A 17,293-nucleotide genomic window follows, 5' to 3' on the forward strand; every position below is an offset into this window, starting at 1 on the left:
GTGTGTGTGTGTGTGTGTGTGTGTGTGTGCGTGTGTGTGTGTGTGTTTGTGATTATCAATATTGTAAAGGACTTTGGGCAACAACACATGTATGCTATAGCAACTTATATGCTACCAGTAAGACGCCCTAAGGTCGAGAAGCGACCTCGCCCTTAGACTGACACAATTTGTCCATATATGGGCATTACCAGATATGGGATTAATATTGATGACATCAGGGAACTCCATATATGGGCATAAAAGGTTCAAGGACGGAATTAATTTGCAAGTGTGGTTGCTGTGACGCGAGTCACACTTGCAAATGAATTCTGTCTTTACCATATATTGAGCATGACATGATGCGTGACTGACTGACTGACTGACTGACTGACTGACTGACTGACGCACATGCAGGTTTTCATAAAGCTATCTGGCATCTAAGTTGCAATACCAACCCTTGACAGCCCATTCATTAAAAATCCTCCATGTTACAAACTACTTTCTGTCAATAAATTCAGCACAGGTGATTATCATATAAGTGTTTGAGTTTGGAAGCACTCATTTTCAACAACGCAACGCCCTGCTGCCTCCTGCATTATTTACAGTATCGAAACAGTTTATACACAGGATTGTTGAGTGATTTCCAATGAGCGCTTCCAAACCCGGACACAAAAACTATCACCTGCACAGAATTTATTTACAGAAAGTAGCTCATAGCACATTGGATTTAAATAATTGTAGTGGAGTCTACATTGGATTTTTATGAAACAAAAGGCGCATTTCCACTGCAGGGCCAAGCCAGAACCAGAACCAGAACTTTCCAGAACCAAGAACTTTCAAGAACCTGTGAAGTTCCAGAACCAAGTTCTGCTTTTGTTTCCATATAACCAGACCCAACCGGGAAGCTCCACTGGTCAGCCTGATTTGGCTGAGACAAAACAGCTGGTCATTTTAACAGCAGCACATTCGGGATTCTAAAATCTAAAATAACAGCGGTATGTAACCGTATATTATTAATTACTACTTTCTGAATATAAAAAAATAAAAAAACAATAGAACGTTCAAACAAGCTGCTGACTGAGTCGGTTTGGTCGGTACGCTGCCTTTGCTCTAGGGAGGAAAAAAAAAGCGTCTCCCTCTCTCTCACACACACATGCGGCAAGCACGCACGCACACGCACGCACGCACACACACACACACACACACACACACACACACACACACACACACACACACACACACACACACACACACACACACACACACACACACACGTCACAGCACGGCTCGGCTGCTGCCTCGCGACTCGGGAGTCTGTAGAAATGCGTATCACTAGTTTGTTGTCTGTCTAACGACGTACATTTTCTTTATTTTTGCTTGGCACTGTGTCTGTCTGCTTGTGCACTCGACGCTCATTTCAGAAAGACGACGGCGACGGAATTCGTTTGAAAATCCTTTCATTTAGAACGGATGCTTCTAGCTCCTTCTGGATATGGCGTCGCGTCCATAGTGTTTCTGACTGTGTTTCTGTCTGTCGGAATAGGATTTTAAAAATGACGCTGTTGTGTTGTGAGAGATTTCTCCCCGTTCTCCTCAAGTATACCTGATTGCAGACCGGAGCACGGGGCGGAGTGAACGCGGCAAGGGGAGTGAACGCGGCAAGGGGCGGAGTGAACGCGGCAAGGGGCGGAGTGAACGCTACCGTAAGTGAACGCGGCGGTGGGCGGAGGCGTTTGATTATTGTCCACGACATTGCAAGCGGCGCGAAGGCCAGCGGACCTTGGTCCTGCTCTTCGCCCCCGAGCGCCGCAGGCGCGAGTGGCCGCGAAGAGCGGGCCAGGGCCGCGCGGCCGGCGGAGCGCCGCGCGAGTTACGAAGCCGTGGTGAATGCAATCGTTATATTTATGCCCAGGCCGTAAGGCCTGGGCAAGCCCACGATAAACATCAGCATTGATGGCTGAATGGATAGCGTCGCCGACTTGAGTGCCAGAGATCACTAGTTCGAATCTCACCGTCGCCCCACTGCACACGTCACCGAAGCCCACGATAACCGCCGCGTTCACTCCGCCCCTTGCCGCGGTCACTCCGCCCCGTGCCGCGGCCTGCAATCAGGTAAGGCTCGTTCTCCTCGGTGTCGTTACCTCCGCTCGACCAATTGAGAGCAGGAGCGCTGCTAGCCCCGCCCATAGGTTCCCAGAACTCAAGTTTAGTTCTACATCAGGAGCAGGACCTAAAAAAGGTTCCAGGAGGTTCCAGGAACCTTGTCTGGAACCGGGCCGTTCGCAATGGAAACAAAACCAGAACCAAAAAAATAGGTTCTGGTTCCTGAAAGTTCTGGTTCCACCTTGCAGTGGAAAAGCGCCTTTTAAGACTTGACAGATACAAAGAGAATAACCCAAGCTTTGGGTACCGCTGCCATCTTGTTAAGTTAACATTGTTTAATACAATCAGATAGGACTTTTTGGTTTCAATAAATGGGCTGCCAAGGGTTGGTATTATAACTTAGAACGCCACATAGCATTATAGCTTCTAAGTTGCTTATACTAAAGTATACAAAAAGTTTTACCATTACAATTTTGTATGCCCTCTGGTAGCTCCCCAAAGACAAGGGTTAACAATGCAGTGTCAATAGCGGTTGATAGCATCAGTGTGATGTACTGTGACATTGTACATCATTACAGACACCGTGTATAATGCAGTGTGACGGGCATGTAGGAAGATCACTTCAAGTTTACTCACCATTGGCACATAACTCATATGGCGTACACAGCTCATCCTCGAAGAGGCAACCTGGGGTGAGAGAGAGAGAGAGAGAGATGGAGAGAGAGAGAGAGAGAGAGAGAGAGAGAGAGAGAGAGAGAGAGGTGTAAATATTCAAATGTCTTACTTAAGTAAAAGTATCAATACCACAGTGTAGAAATACTCTGTTAAGTCCAGTACAAGCCCTGCATTCAAAATGTACTTGAGTAAAAGTACAACATTATAATAAAAGTACCAAAAGTAAAAGCACTCATTATGCAGAATATCCCATGCCATGCCATGTATAAAAGATATTTTGAAAACAGCCGAAGCATATTGCAACAAATGGAACACAGTTAAACTTGTTGTTAATGGTGCCACTCTTTAAGATGGAATGCTATGCTAAACTATGCAGGTTTACAAGCGCGGGCCCAAAGCAATTGAGTGCATGTGACTTCTGTGCCCTGCATGAACTAACAAGCAGTTCATTAACTAGTAACCAAAGTTTTTTAAATAATTGTAGTGGAGTAAAAAGTAAAATATTTGTCTCTGAGATGTAATGTAGTAAAAGTAAAAGTTAAAGTATTGAACAATGGAAATGCTCAAGTAAAGTACAAATACATCAAATGTGTACTAGGTAAATGTACTGCAAATTGTAACACAATTTGCAGCAATGGTCACAACGGAAACCATCGGTCTAGAGGACCCTTTGAAAATCAATAGCCTTCATTTAAATGCTAATGCAAAAAAAGGGGGCACAGATGCAGAGTGCCCGGCACTGTATCTTTAACACAGCTGAACACTGATTTGATCAAATGAATTGTTTGGATTATTGGATCGCATAAATCAATGTCAACTTACTGAGGGAAAAAAAGATGGTAATGGAAAACCCAGTGGAGCAGGAAGTGCTCTCCTACACTCGGAGAATTCCAAACATTCCAAGTTCAAAACGTCTCAATTGAACATGGTAAAAGACTCAGGAGGACTGCTGTGTTAATCAAATCATAAATTCACAGTTAATACAATCAAAGAAACGAAAAGAACAGCAACAACACCAACAACAAAAACAGCATGTCACAAATCAGCAATGAGCAAGTACAATTCCTCCCGACTACAGTAAGTCACCAGTCCATAAAGCCTCGACTCCAGACTGCATTAGTCCCTGCTTCGGGCAAGGCTGCTTAATGGCTAAGCTATCAATCACCAATTAGCCTGGCTTCCTCTGTCTCTGCTACTAATACCCCTACTCGGTGGGCAATGTTCCTCTATATGAATATTGTATGAATATTAATGAACTTTAATGCCTGGATATGGCTGGGTGTTCCAGACTGATAAATGAACAGATGGCAGGAGCATTATGAGTAGCCGGTCCCTGTGTTCATATTTCACACGGAGGAGTTGCAGCATGCAGGAGACAGACTGCTCCCACTTGTACCGATCTGCACAGGTGACCCTGAATAACTGATAAACAACCATAAACGCAGAGCAGTTGGTTTTCTGACTTTTGTTGTGCCCAAGGCAGGCACGCAAATGAATCCCAAGGCACAGCTTTTGTTAATGCGATGCATTGTGAACTTATAGATCTGATATTTCCTAAAAGTTCCAAAAATACAAACACAAATTTAGCATATTATTGCCAAAATATATAGGAGTGGCTGTAGGCAGGAGGTAGAGCAGGTTGGCCAATGATCCATGGCCAATGATCCATGGGTCAGCAGTTCAAATCCTGGCTCCTCCTCCTCTACATGTCGAAGTGTCCTTGGGCAAGACACTGAACCATTAAGCCCGTATCAGAGTCTACGGTGGAGACCTATCCACCGCAAATTTGAGGTGGAAAGCTTTCCACCTCAAGTCAGAAAATAAGTGCAGGCCATCATAGTCACGGCCCACGGTGAAGTCCTTTACCCCGTCTAGACCGGTTCAGGTCGACCAATCAGTGAACGGGGTGTAGAGCCTGTCTGTCTGATAGTAAAATCAAACCTCGGTTCGAAGTGGAGCGGTGAATTTGAGCAGTTCCAGGTAAATATATATATAATTGAACTCAAGTGTCCATGGCATGAGTAATCAATTTGAAAAAAGTCAACTCAATCTGAGTTCCCAGAGGTAATTTCTTCCGCCACTAGGTGGCGAAAACAGTTCAAACTCAACCAGATAGTTGTGGGACACTGGACACACATTGTTGTGGGACACTGGACACACATTGCTGCTCATAGCGGAGCTGTGCTTCACACCGCTCCAAAAACAGAGAGATGTGTTAGGACTCACGGTGGAAAGCTCTCCACCGTGAGGAATGATGTAACGTTGTAGTTTCATGACCCAAAAAGACTCGAAAAGACTACACCACCGCGGACCCGACTATGATACGGGCAGTTGCTCCCGGTGAGCTGGTTGGTGCCTTGCATGGTTTCCACCGTCATCGGTGTATGAATGTGTGTGTGAATGGGTGAATTACATTTACATTGTAAAGTGCTGTGGATAAAGGTGCTTTATGAAAGCACCATTTAACATTTAAATAGGTTACATATTCATTTATTAACAAGTTATTTTTATTTACTAATATATTTTAAAGAACTTGCCTCGATTGGAAATTAGTATGAATGAATGGACCATTGTAAAGCGCTTTGAGTTCACAACTTGCTTAGAAAAGCGCTATAAAAATGCTATCCATTATTATTAGTGTGCACCGAGTACTGATATAGTACATTTTAAAAGATATTCATAACTTTTGATATAGTTGTATACAATGTGTGGTTGGCACACCTGGACTTTTCAAATGGCACACACAACAGTGAGCCTTGACACACACTGTTTGGAAACCACTGCTGTGATGATGTAGTGCATTCACTTCCACTCTGGTGATCAGGAGCAAAACAAACAAACATCAAGATAATGATGGAGTCTACACACTGTACTTTGCTCAGAATGTTTTTTTTTTTTTGCAGATTCATTATATCCATTATCCACCCAGTTTCACACATAAACAAAGATAAAAGGGATTGAACAACAGGGGTACAGACAGAAAAGGAAGTTGCACGAACAGCTCATCTGATAAGAAACTATAAATATACACAAACAGCAAAACAAGAACATTGTGTTTGTTCTTGGAAACATTATAATACGTCAACTGTCAAAATGAGCCCTGACAATGTTTCAGACTTGCATCCGAGCAGTGAGCCACCCACCCACTATACTGTATGTGACATTGCCTTTTTTTTTTTCCATTACGCTCACACAAAGGTCTTTTCTGAATTAAGCTGTTCAACTCCCCGCCAGGCCACAGAGCAGCACAGGCCTTGCAGGGTTGTGACTACGCGTGGTGACACTGTGACAATCTTCTACATACAAAACCCCAGAGCTCTGTGACAGCAGCAGCCAAAACATAATCATCAGGACGAAGCCAATGGGTCACGAATCCAAGTTTTGCTTCTCTCCTGTCTCTTTTATGCCTTCCCCCCCCCCCTCCCTGTCCCTTCTGTTCATATCAACCAGAGTGACAGAAAGCGACTGCAACCTATCGGCTTTGACTGTCACGTAGACAGCGGCAGCTGTGCGGCTTGTGACTGGGAAAAGACTGAGTAGGAGGAGAAGCCTCAATCAGACGTCTTTAAACCGTTCAAACTGAGAAAGCATCTGTGTCATTTCAGATTTTAGCTTTATCATTGTATAGCACAGAGGTTCTTTTTCATGTCAAGGACCCCCAAATTACCCCACGGACCCCAATAAGAAGAAGATTTTTTATTTTCAACAATTTTAAATTTAAAGGACCCCCAGTTTGACTTGCATTAGCCTACGGACCCCCATTTAATGGCATTTCTATCTCTGAGACCCCAATTTATATTGTAAAATCAATGTTAATTTAACTCAGAGTGTACAACCCGTTAGGATCCATTTGGTTCCATTTGTACACTCTCTGATTTACATACCCATAAGGGCCCATTTGGTTCCTAACTATCATTTAGCTGCAGGGGATCCCCTGGAACTCACTCAAGGACCCCTGGGGGTCGCCGGACCCCACTTTGAGAACCAATGGTATTATTATTATTATTAACAAACTGAATGTTTTAGGGTCAAATAAATTAGAGTGTGTGAAGAAACTACAGCATTGTAAAGCACACTAACCCCGCTGCACCCACCCAGTAGTGCTGTTGCACAGCCTCCACGACCACCGCTCAGTTCACACGGGTGTGATTTTTTGAATAATTTAGATTTTATACGCAAATCTTCTCTTCTGGGTGGGGTCCCTGCCTGGCTGGCACAGTTAGGGAATTAGGCAGTAAATACATTTTTGGGGGTCCTTGGAATGAAAAAGTTTGAGAACTACTGATTTAGAAGGCATTTGTGGAGTCGGCCTCAGGTCTTAATGGCTTAATGAGGAAAACAGATGCGTGTCAGCAGTCTATTCATCAAGAGATGGAGGAGAACTTTTGATGACACCGTTCAAAGTTCCAAGCCTATTATTAAGATCATCATCAATTCTGGATGATTATCGTAGCCTTTTTTATCTGGCCATTCTTTGTTATCACCTTGAGCTGAGACATGTACAGAACAGTGCCATTGTGTTTGGGAAGCGAGGGCACGTTCCTCCAAATTACACCTTTTTAGCGTGAGTCAATACGTCAGCAAAATGGCCCTATAATGATGGAAAGCGTAATTATGCAAACTATGCCTTCACAAATCTGTACGGCTACTTGGTCCTCAGAATATCCAAAGCCAGAGTCAAATGAACCTTGTCAATAGACAACATAGGTTCCTCCAAATTACACCTTTTTAGCACGAGTCAATACGTCATCAAAATGGCCCTATAATGATGGAAAGCGTAATTATGCAAACTATGCCTTCACAAATCTGTACGGCTACTTCGTCCTCAGAATGTCCAGAGCCAGAGACAAATAAACCTTGTCAATTGACAACAAAAGCATTATCATTATGCCACAGCCACGTCTCTCCTCAACTTCCTGCAATGATGCAAATTGCCTGGACTGTGTCTGTGGACTGACTGGTACACTGTATATATATATTTTTTCAAACTTCACAAAGTTTGGGCACCGTGCAATTCTTCCCGGGACGTGTTTTTTTTTCTTCTCGCCTCCCTCTGCAATTACTGTCAGTCCATTCAACTCTAACACCTCATCACTTCCCTGCTTAATTCATTGGCTTCTCTGGGAGGCCTTGTCAGCTCTCAATATTAATTACGGCATTCCATTTAATGAAGCATCCACCCAAGCACGGTTAGTCAGCGTGTGTGTGTGTGTGTGTGTGTGTGTGTGTGTGTGTGTGTGTGTGTACGCGCTCGTGCACATGTCAAGCACACGTGCGTGTGTGATAGGCAGGGCACAGGATTGATAACGCCACGTCCCCTCTCTCTGACGACACCCGGAGATGATTAAAATGGGGCCTTTTAATTAAAATGCAATCACAGTGGATGTTGTTGATTACCACAGGACCAAAAAAAGATGCTGGACTGTCGCGGATGAGCAAACACGCTGGTGAGAGGGGGGTGCCCACAGCGTATCTTAATGAAGGCCTCTGACAATGGCGAGACACAAAGTCTGCAATGTAAACAGTGTTGCTTTCAAAATGTTATACATTACATATTCAATTAACCCATTATGACCTGAGGCCGATGCCTTCTAAATCCTTACAGTTTTCTGAAAAACAAGTTACTACAGTATATAGGCCTATCAGTGGTTCTCAAACTTTTTCATGTCAAGGACCCCGACATTTTATGTATTTGGCCGCCGACCCCCATCTCAAAATATTTTGTTCCAGGGACCCCCAGAAGCAGTCTTGGCCATCTGTATTGGCCATATTCAGTTAGTGTGGTATGTGGCCAATGTGGCCTCCATATATGGCCATTCCCATATGAAGTCCTGTTAGATATGGGCTTAATATTGATGACATCAGGGAACTCCATATTTGGGCATAAAAGGGATACTGTTAGTGTGACATCACAGTGAAGCCAGGGCGTGATTTCAGAGCGGCTAACCCATTCTGGTAGAGTGGTTCCCCTGACATCACAGTGACATCAGAGCATGACGTCAGAGCGACAAACCCATAGAACCACAGTGTCAGGCGTGACAGAGATACATACATACATACATTTGACCGACACAACACCCATATTAATGAAAATAAGAAATAAGCCATTGAATAATTGTGAAGGTGAATCGTTGAAGACCCCGGCTACAGAACATAGGCCTACTGAAGTGAGTGAATGTTGAGAATGTTTAAAATGTGTAGGTGTAGATGTGAGAAACTGCATGTCATATTTATCGCCTAAAATGTATCAACCTTTTCTAGACGCGGGGGCCGGGCTGTCTGTGTTTCTCCTCTACTCTACGCCTGTGACCTCTCTGTCAGGCATGGCTGGAGCTTTTAACTCGCTTATTAATGGTCAATCAGCAATAGTTTAATTAATAGGTCTGCCTTTAAGAAAATACAACTCCATGATGAATTTAGCCAATATGATATAATTATATTTGTGGTTCTCAAAGTGGATTCTGTGGACTCCCGGAGGTCCTTGAGATGGTTCCAGGTGGGATAAATATCAGTTTAACTTTAATCCTATTTTACACTATCACCTTGGATTGATAGTGTATGTCAATGGGGTCCTTGACATGAAAATGTTTGTTGCGACTGTAGGTCGCAGATTAGTATGTAAACGGTCACAGCTTGTCCGTACTGTATGTATATGCAATGATTTCAATGTCAGGTCTCCTTTTGATCGTGTGATGAGACACCTAGGTGAGCAAAATCTGAACTTCAAAGGTCAATATTGACAACCTGAGTTATCAACCACATGAAGCCTAGCATCCATATTCTGGGACCAGTGACGGAAAACGTACTCACACTTTTTACCTGAGTAAAAGTATCAATACTGTAATGTAAATATTGTTAAATAAGTCAAAGTCTGGAATTCAAAATGTACTTGAGTAAAAAAGTATGGTATCAAAATGTACTTAAAGTAGCAAAAGTAGAAAGTACTCAGCATGAAGAAGGTAACATTTCATGTTTCAAATGCATACAAATCTTTTGAAAATAGCAGATTTAGAAGCTCACAATGCGTCACATGATCTCTATGCATTGTGAGCTTGTATATCGTCTATTTACAAAAATGTACAACAATAAAACAACATGTAAGGCAGTGGTGCTGACAGATTAATATGCCCCATGCAGACTATACCAGAGTTGAGAAAAGAATGATCTGATCATCAAAAACAACAGCAAACAAGTTCTGGTTGACTTTATTAGCCCTGTTGCCATGTCAACCCTGTCAACATAAATTTCACCAGGCTGTCAAAAGGAAGCTGGCTGCTGAGCCAAGTACAACACAGCCTCACTGGGATTCAAGGGCTCCACAGATGATAACCTGTTGTGGATTTAGCCGTGATCCTTTGTTTGTTTACTTTTTATGGGTCAAAGTGACTGGAGGAGGGTAATGTTTCCATGTATAACCGGAACAGGATGCTGGTTGTGGTAATAACACATTTCACATCACATAATAGTTATCCCTAGATTGGCTCCAGCATCTGAATCACTATAAACATGGCCATAAAAATAAATATTCTGACGATTCAGTGATGAATGGTGATGCTGTCGAAGGCAGGGTTTACTCCGGGTGAAAATCTAACCGGGCCAGTGGGGATGGGGATGATGATCACCAAATAGTTTGGCCGCGCCCCCATTTCAGAAAACGGCTGTACTGAGAGGGCTTTCAGACTGAATAATGGAGTGAAATGAAGATTCAGTGTCAGGCTGGGTCAAAGTGACTGGAGGGTAATTTTGTACACATTTTTTGTATAAACGGAACAGGTTGCTGGTTGTGTTCTTTTCACCCCTTACACCTGTACCACCTCTCACATGAAGTGATACATCACAACACATTGACCTTTAAACAATACACTGGCTTACTACAACACCATTTAATGGGAAAAGATATGTGTTAACCACAGCTTCCTCTCCCAAAATAGATACTGGGTGACCTAATTCATGGCGATGCAGGGAGGTTCCAGAAGGCTAATGGATGTGGAAACTCATATCACAAACTGACTGGATGCTTTTTCCCACCCTTTTCTTTAGGTCTAGACTAGAGTCTATGCTATGTTTCCCACAAATGATATCCGCGTGTCCGTCTGTCCGTGGCCAGTGATGGAAGAAGTACTCACATTCTTTTTACTTAAGTAAAAGTATCAATAGCACTATTGTAGAAATGGTCAAAATTGACTTGAGTAAAAGTACAAGTATTGGCAACAAAATGTACTTAAAATTACCCATTATACAGAATGTTCAATTTCAAGTTTTCAAAGGTATAAAAATCGTTTGAAAATAGCAGATCTACAAGCTCACAATGTGCCTTGGGCGTTGTGTGTTTGTAGATCGTCTATTCTGACCATTTAAATATTTTTTAAAATGATAAATACAAAACAAACGGTTTTGGACACACACGTTTTCCACCCGACAACAGCGATATTTGGCCAAGACTGACATGTCAATGACGTCCCAAACTGTGGAACGTCCTCCCCATCGCAGTTAGAACGTCAGACTCACTCCCAAACTTCCGCCGTAGTATGAAGACTCGCCTCTTCAGACTCCATCGTAAGGTCTTTGCACACTGCCGAATATCGGAGTGAATTTCAGAGCGCGCAAATAAAAAAATCAACCTCACGTTACGTCAGTCACGTTTGCACACTGCCGCCCGTTTCGCACACCACTCGGTCCCTTGCTCTCTCTATCTGTCTCTCTCTCCTTGCCCTGAAAAACGCATTTCGCAACGAAAAACGCAGCAGTGTGCAAAGACCTTTAGTCCGTAGCTTTTGCCGTAGCACTTTCCCTAGCCTTGGCGACCTAGCTTGCAGGCTTATGCAAAGCGGTTAAAATGTAATGTAATTTAGATGCATGTTATGTAGACAGATGACAGGTTCATTGTTGAACAGGCATCATTCCTGTAGATTGTATAGTTTCAATGTATAGATTTTTTTTAAATAGATTATACTAAACCGATGGTTCTTGGTTTACCTATGATCCTAGATTAGTAGTTCTATGCATTTGACGTAATACCTTGTGTTTTATGTTTAGCATCTGCTAAAAGCCTAAATTGTAACTTGTACATGAAAGCCAGGCCACGCTTACTGTACATAACACACCTCCATCCATCTTTGCACATGATTCATGTAATAATCACACTTGGTATACAGTTAATTCTTTCAGTGCGGGCGGTGTTAGTATGCATGATGGGAGCTGAATCTGAATCAATTAAAGTGTGTTTCTGTGAATAAAAGTGGCCAAGAACCTCTCCTGTGCTCCGAGCCACAGCTGCTCTGCAGAGAAATTCAATTTCCCAGAATGCCCCCTGCCAGCCTCAGTCATTACCACTATAACTGCCCTGTAGGCAGCAAGGACATGTACTGTCTCTCTCTCTCTTCCACGCACGCACACGCACGCACGCACGCACGCACGCACGCACGCACGCACGCACGCACGCACGCACACACACACACACACACACACACACACACACACATGCGCGCACACACACACACGCACACGCACGCGCACGCGCACACACACACACACACACACACACACACACACACACACAAACATTGATACTTTCACTAATCCACTACTTCTTAGAGGCAAATCTAAAATCACGCAAAGCGGTACACAGTATCTCTAAACTCTAAAAAGACATGTCATCAACTTGGATCTGTCCCATTTCCCATATTCCCTCCTGATTGGCTACGATTTGCCTTCTAAAGTTTGTCTATGCGATGTGATGGTCACTTATCTCCCGATTAAGGAGTCTTACTGGTAATTTTACTCCACTACAATTATTTGAAAACAACGTTAGTTACTACAGTAGTTACTCAGTAGATTTTGATTATTATTACAGAACCACTTCAGACCTATGATTTGGCAATTGCTTGTAGCTTTGTAGGGTATTTTCAAAGGATTTCTATACATTTGAAAACTTGTGAAATGGGACCTTCTACATAATGAGTAATTTTACTTTGGGTACTTTACTGTAAGTACATTTTGATGCAACTACTTTTGTACTCAGTTTTTCTTTTGTTGTACTTTACTATCTAACTACAGTAGGGTATTGACACTTTTATTTAAACTAAAGAAATGTAGTACTTTTTCCACCAATCTATGTGTGTACGTACTACACACATTTCACCTTCAGCCACACAACTGATCTGGGATATTAACTCTCCTACTGCCAGATTATTTATTTATTTATTGGGTCTGGTGCCATCCAAAAGCGGCTTACCTTTGCGACGTTATAGCAGATAGACAGACATTTATTTATTTATTTATTTTTATTTTTTTTATTGTGCAATAGTGCACTTTGGTCTGCCAGGCAGCAGAGGGCGGCGTCATGCGAGAATGAATGTGAATTTGCCTGTTATGTGTTGAAGAAGAAGAAGACCAGTCACTGGCCACAGAGCCTTACAACCAGAGGAAATCAACAAGGAAGTGAATTGTTCTCCGTTGATCTAACGCATAATGGATTTTTTACACCATCACCGCGGAAAATGTGTTTACAGTACACGGCCGCGCGACCCCTCATCAGCTTACAGTCATCAGACGAACGAACCGAACGAGCGCCGTATTGGCGCAGAGGTCTCTGGAGAATTGGGGCGAACGTGAACGTTCAAAGCGTGGGGAGAGTTAAGGCTGTGACATCTACCCCCATGGGTGAGATAAGAGAGGGAGGGAGGGAGCAGGACATGGAGATATGGGCCCTATGGGACATCTCCTTTTAAGGAACAGAAGAGCTATTCCATAAAAATGACTGAGTGTTTCTCATCAGGATATAATACGACCAACGGCCCTGATCTCACAGCTAATCTTCATCGACATTGATTCAGCCACCAAGTGTTACAATGCTGTGATGTGCGAACATAATATGCCCTCAGTACAGGGTCAGGTGTGGAGTACAGTAGCCTACAACTACTGCACTTGAAACCTTTATAAATGTTTTTTGGATGTGAATGACTGATCTAACCGGAGAAGAAAAATATAGGAACCAACAAGTCTGGTGTGGATGGAACTTCGGTCTCTAGAGAAAACGGCAAAATAAAATATCACATGTGCCGTTTAGACGGCAACAGCATTTTCGGGGGTTGAAAGCACAAACAAGTTAAAGCCCCTTCCAGAGTGGAAATCCGCCTCATGTCTCCATGTTAAACAGGCAATACAGGGGGAACCAACTCAGTGTACCAGCTCAGTGGCCTAGTGGTTTGAGTGACTGCCCTGAGACTGGGAGATAGGGGTTCAAACCCTGGTCGGGTCATACCAAAAACTCTAAAAAATGGGACCCAGTGCCTCCCTGCTTGGCACTCAGCATCAAGGGTTGGATTGGGGCTAAGTCCCTGCGACATACTAGCGTCATGTACAGGGGGTTTACTTGTACATCAAGCTGCCTCACGCTACAGAAACAGGAGATAGGCTCCTGCCCTATGAGCCTCATGGCTCTGCCGAGTCATATGGGCCTCATGGCTCGGCAAGGCTTACTTACAGGGGGAAAACGCAAAACCTGTCACACCATGGCTCATATCGGCTCACACCTTGTGTGCGAGCGTGTCGAAATTGCGACATAGCATCTGTTCAACGGTTCATCCTTTTGACACAGGTGAATTTAACCTGGTGAAAAGCAACCTGCCGACGCGGCAGAGTAGTAGCTAACCTGCCGTCATGGGTGAATGTTAACCTCTATGCCTAAACCTAACCCAAACCCTGACTGTAACCTCAGTAACCGCGACGCGGGTGAGTGGCTAACCTGCCGACTCCCTTAGTCTAAATGATGGGACGTAGGAATAGCGAGATTTCCCCATCTTGTGTAAACAAACAGATGTGATAGGAAGTAGAACGTAAGTGGTTGTTGGTGTAAACGCAGAGTAAAAATTGCACCTGCACCTTGATACCATGCAAAGTGAGTGGCGCTCACTTCGCTTGATATCAAACGTGACACACGTGTATATCTCCTTGTATGGGCCGTTCTGTCGGTGACATCAACTGTGGTGATGTCGGTCTCTGCGTACTTTCAATGACGTTAGTCTCGTGTGACGTTAGTCTCGTTACTGCATATGACTGTCTCGTACTGCATACGGACATAGGGACCTACACACAAAGCCAGATGTAGGAGCGGTTAGCACCGCTCAAAAAGTGAGAATGCAACGGCACTTTGTAGTTTTCTGTTCTTTTTTTTTTTTTTTTGTCTTTCTTTTTTTTTTTTTATCAAATGTTTTATTGAGTTTACACAAAAATGTGTGACAGAAAAGTATTAATATATATGATATACAAACTACAATAAAACAAAATAAAGACATCAAACGGAAACAAGAAAACATTAAAATAAAAAATACAAACAAAAACAAAAATACGGGCGAACAGCACAATGCAATATTCATACAGTTATCCATACTTATCCATACACAGTCAATTATTCAGATCGGTATCATCTCCACACAAGGGGCAAACTAAAAGGTAAATTGAAGGAGTAGTTCTCTGTTCTGATCATGACCATGTAAACGCATCCTTAGTGTAGGCCTACATCTTGGGTTCTGAACACTGAAGTTAAAAACCCTGATGTGACCGACCATATTCACACAGCCGTCATTATTGGGCGTGGAAAAAAACCCATCTAGGGTCAATTGTCTTCCCTTGCAGGCAGCCAGTGAGAATCAGGTTAAAATCTACAAGTGGTACACTTACAGTATGACTGAGAGGACCAGGAGGATGCTGGGAGTCTGTCAGCGAGGACGAGCCACTCCCCCCCCTGTGCTGCAGTTCAGGACATATTTCATTCACTCTCGGGGGCCACCACCATATCTTTTATTATCATTATATTGGCTTCTACCAAGGACACTCGACTTCAATCATTCTCCCAGACACACTCGCGCTGTGCTGTATAAGCACACACCCGGCCGCGCCCACCGGCCTTCTTTATCAGAGAAAAAAGTCATTTTAGAACAGCGCTCTGAGTGACACACTCGCATTGTGCAGTGTAAGGAGTGTTATGAAGAGAACACAGGGCAAATGGACGGACCTCCAGCTGAAAGCCATGTGCCGTCTACATATTTAAATACCTCATGTCTTTAAAGCAGGGGTCTTCAAGGACCCCTTAGTTGAGAGAGAGATGAAGCAGGGACCCCCACAAACTTTTCAAATATTCCATATAGTTTCATCGTTTGGCAGCACAATCATCAGTGTATTTTGGATGTCAATTTGTGTTTTCAGATATTTAACCACTTGAGCCGTCAATACTTAATAAACTTGACCTTTCAATCTGTACTTGGTCTGCTCTTTTTCCCTTCTACACCAAACCTCTTTGCCGAAAATAGCCGATCTACAAGCTCACAACGCCTCGCAGCACGAGGCGTTGTGAGCTTGTAGATCTGATTGCGACCGTAGGTCGCATTTACTACCAAAACCTCCCCGGGCTGTCTGTCTGTGAGTGAGTCCGTCACACTTTTGCCCTGCTCATATCTCCACAACCGTTGCCTCCATCCATGCCAAATTTTGCACACACACTCCTTGACTGCCAAACTACAACCTCCAAGGACCCCCGGAGCCCCAGGGACCCCCAGGTCCCTGGGGGACCCCCAGATGTAAAAAATGAACAAATGTGCTCACACGTCACACGTCACACTTTTTCCCTGCTTATATCTCCGCACCCGTTGACCCGATCCATGCCACATTTTACACACACACTCCTTGCCTGCCAAACTACAACCTCCAAGGACCCCCGGAGCCCCAGGGACCCCCAGATCCCTGGGGGACCCCCAGATGTAAAAAATGACCAAATGTGCAAAAATGACCAAATGACCACCCCAACGGGGCTGCTCACGGGGAATTCCCGGGGACCACCCACTCCTGGTGCTCCAGAACGGATGCAAAAGTGGTGGCGCCCCCAGTGGAGGACCCCCTGCCACTGCAGCGCACATAAAATGCCGTAACTCGGCCTAGGAGCGTCCGGGAGAGCCGGGGCCGGTACCTATTCGTCCGCCAAGGCAACGCGGAGACCCCACCCCTCATTTCTCACATGGCCCTATTCTAGCGCCACCTTCGGGCCGATTTTTAAAACACATTTTTGGACACTGCTCCTACAGTTTTTGCCCTAAAATCACGAATATCACTACACAGCATGTCTACACTCATGTCATCAACATGGATCAGGAAGATTTTGGAAAAACACATTTTTGCCCTATTTGTGGAGATAAGCCACCTACGGTCGCTTATCTCCCGATTAGGGAGTCTTACTGGTCAGAATATGGACACTTCAAGTGCATGCATATAAAAAAGGAGAAAAAAGGTGTCTATCACACAAAGATTTGGAGGCCCCCTGTAGTAACTCTGAGGACCCCCTAGAGGTCCCGGACCCCCTGTTGAAGACCCTTGCTTTAAAGCATTCCACTGGTGAAATTAAACATGGCACCCAGGATCTCGCTCTCTCATGCGCTGTAGCCTGCTTCACGTGTAGAGGCCATTCAACGATTATCACGCAACGCTAAATAATTCACTTGTTGTCCGCAGATTTCCAACCTTGAATGATAAGGCTCAACAACTC

The 17,293-nt window shown here is 43.9% G+C and overlaps 1 protein-coding gene across 1 annotated transcript in view; it reads right to left on the reverse strand.

Annotated features, from left to right (window-relative positions):
* ptprn2 (protein tyrosine phosphatase receptor type N2) overlaps positions 1–17,293 on the reverse strand; it is a 258,049-nt gene that overhangs the window by 222,535 nt on the left and 18,221 nt on the right. The window contains 1 exon segment of the mRNA XM_080751763.1: positions 2,719–2,769. Coding sequence (XP_080607889.1) covers positions 2,719–2,769 — 51 coding nt within the window.

Source organism: Nannobrachium achirus, assembly GCF_963921795.1.
Source record: "Nannobrachium achirus genome assembly, chromosome: 21".
Taxonomy (NCBI): domain Eukaryota; kingdom Metazoa; phylum Chordata; class Actinopteri; order Myctophiformes; family Myctophidae; genus Nannobrachium; species Nannobrachium achirus.